Source organism: Miscanthus floridulus, chromosome 8, assembly GCF_019320115.1.
Source record: "Miscanthus floridulus cultivar M001 chromosome 8, ASM1932011v1, whole genome shotgun sequence".
In the NCBI taxonomy this organism is placed as follows: Eukaryota; Viridiplantae; Streptophyta; class Magnoliopsida; order Poales; family Poaceae; genus Miscanthus; species Miscanthus floridulus.
In genome coordinates, this window is record NC_089587.1 from 223,489,644 (window position 1) to 223,492,113 (window position 2,470).

The 2,470-nt window shown below is 53.8% G+C and overlaps 1 protein-coding gene across 3 annotated transcripts; it reads right to left on the bottom strand.

The window, feature by feature from the left end:
* Window positions 1-313: 313 nt before the first annotated feature.
* LOC136478301 (protein G1-like6) lies at window positions 314-2,184 on the bottom strand. Of its 3 annotated transcripts, none has more exons than XM_066476700.1 (2): window positions 1,932-2,184; window positions 314-1,747 (listed from the first exon to the last, which is right to left on the bottom strand). In XM_066476700.1, the coding sequence occupies exon 2, from the start codon at window positions 1,722-1,724 to the stop codon at window positions 969-971; it is 756 nt and encodes a 251-aa protein (XP_066332797.1). In that variant the 5' UTR covers window positions 1,725-1,747; window positions 1,932-2,184; the 3' UTR covers window positions 314-968. The 3 variants fall into 3 exon arrangements, with proteins under 3 accessions (XP_066332797.1, XP_066332796.1, XP_066332795.1); XM_066476699.1 differs by having other exon boundaries at window positions 314-1,756; XM_066476698.1 differs by having other exon boundaries at window positions 314-1,759.
* Window positions 2,185-2,470: the final 286 nt, after the last annotated feature.

The window sequence follows — 2,470 nt, forward strand, 5'->3', positions numbered from 1 at the left end:
AATGCCAAGCACAAAGGAAACTAAATATGCAACTGCAGGCTGAACTGAAGAAATATAGTATTATTGAAGTTACAAGGTATGGATTCTCCTGGAATATATAATTGACACATAAATCGAGTTTCCAGAGATCGACCTTCAGACACAAAAGTAGCTAGGTAAACATATATATGTTTTTCCTGGCTTTAGAAACTATATATGCTTCAAATCAGGTAGCTCCTAAGAAAGGAAATTGAAACACACACCAGCAGTCCATGAATAGATATATATAGTGTGATGAAGCATTATATATTTCTGTTCTGCCAATATTAATGAATAGCACAGCAAGCTAGTTTGGCTGCTGGCTTCTGCAACAGAACCAAACTAATAGTTGCTTGCAAGTTGCATACAAGAACAAATTCTGAAAGATACAGCATTACAGCTACAGCTTTTGACACTGTTGTTGCTAGCTGCAAACTAAACTTCTCCCACACCATGCCATGACATGCATAAGCACACAGCAGCTGCTGCTACTAGCTAGCTTGCACTGGTAGGGAATCTCAAACTGTTTTTGCAAGTTTGCATCATATCCCTCGGGAGGAGCATAATAACAAACCAATAAGCAAAACTAACATAAACTGCTTGCTGCCAATGGATTGATGAAAGCTAAATAGAACAGAGACGACGATTAATATAAACCAGCACTCACGCACGCACGAAGTGATGATTCAAGTGAATGGAACAGAGAAAAGAAAAGAGGGGGTCGAGAAATCTTTTGCAAAATGAAACCCACTGAAGAAGGAAGATCGAAGAAGGCGAAGAACAATGGCCTAGACTTGTTTGCTCTACTACCAGCAGCACCGGCGTTCCAAGAAGGAACTCCAACTCGCGCTGCTGTGTGCTCGCTAGCTCATCAGATGGACGATCAAGGGAAGGGATATAGATGGCGAATGGCGATGGATCACTTAGCTAGCTAGCTAGGAACAAAAAACTCACGGCATGATGAACTGCGGCGACGCCGACGTGTCGGGTCCTCCTCCGCCGCCAGACGGCCCCGGTGGCGGGCTTCCCTCGGACGACGGCCCCGCGGCCGCGGCCGAAGCCGCCGACGGCTTCTTCCGCTTCTTCTTCTCGTAGCTGATCCCCCTGGCCCGCGCCTGCGCCTCGCGCACCTCGCGCAGGTAAAGCCGCACGGCGCGCGCGCCGAAGGGGTTCATCTCGGGCGTGCCGCCGTTCTCCTCGTAGGCAGCGCGGAGGCGGCCGATGAGCGCGTCGAGGGAGCCCCACGCTTGGCGCAGCGGGCACGGGCACGGCGCGGGCGGGTTGGGGTGCCCGTAGAAGGGGCACACCGGCGTGTGCACCTTGGTCTTGCCGAACTGATCCATGTACTTGAGGAACTCCAGCACGTGCGCGCCGCTACACCGCGACAGCGACAGCGGCGGCCGGTGGTTGCGCAGGTACTGCCCGAACGTGTTCCAGTCCCGGCGCTTCTGGGACTCGTACCGGCTCAGCGACGGCGACGAGCTGGACGGCGACGGCCCACCTCCTCCTCCCCCCACGGAGGATCCGAGGGCCGCAGCACCCGACGACGACGAGCCGGCCCCCGACGCCCCGGTGCCTCCGGAGAAGATGACGGCCGCGGCGGGGCCGAGGAAGAAGCTGTCCGGGGCTGCGCCGTCCGCCGCCGACGGCTCTTGGCCCGGGATCATGTGATGGTGGTGGTGGTGGTGGTGATGGTGGTGATCCATCTCGATCCTTAGCTTGGTTCCTGCTGCGCGCGCTGCTGTATGTCACTCTCACTCATTAGCAATGCAACACAAGAAAGCAGAAGCATCATTTCTTGCTCTGATGCGAGCTTCGATCTAGTACAGATCGAAACAAAGCCTGATCTGAAAAGGCCAGGTCCAGGTGAAGACAGGAGGAAGAGGAGGAGAGGAAGTGAGATCGATGCGTACCGGAATGTGCAGCGCCGTGATCTAGTATTCTCTGCGGCGTGTAAGCTCGCTCACAGAAGCATGCGTGGGGCGCGGCGGAATCTTGGCAGTGGTTAGCTAGTACTCTTTCTGATCCGCCTCCTGGTGAGTGATCCAGTCATCCCCATCCATCCAGCGACACCAAGAAATGCTATGCTATGCTCTCTGACGCTCAGCAGCTCAGGTGGTCAAGTCATCCTTGGGAGTCTGCACGATGAAGCTCCGGCGAGGTGGATGAACAGTGGATGGTGGAAGGGAGGGTGGGGATGGGGATGGGGGATGGGGGATGGGATAGGTTTTTAGCCTTTTGGTTAGGCAGGCAGGCAGTGATTGAGATTTGAGAGAGAGGGGGGGGGGGGGGGGGGGGGGGGGGGGTTGATAATAGGTCTAGTAGGGTATAGGTAGCTACACAGAGAATAAGAGTGAGTGAGTGAGAGACAGGGGGCATTGAAGCAAATAAAAACTAAAGGCATTGGCTTTTCCTCTATTTTGTTATTTCTTCGGATTTTTCCTACCACAAT

Coding starts and splice junctions, on each gene's coding strand:
- LOC136478301 (XM_066476700.1), bottom strand. CDS start 1,724: ATGGATCACCACCATCACCACCACCACCACCACCATCACATGATCCCG.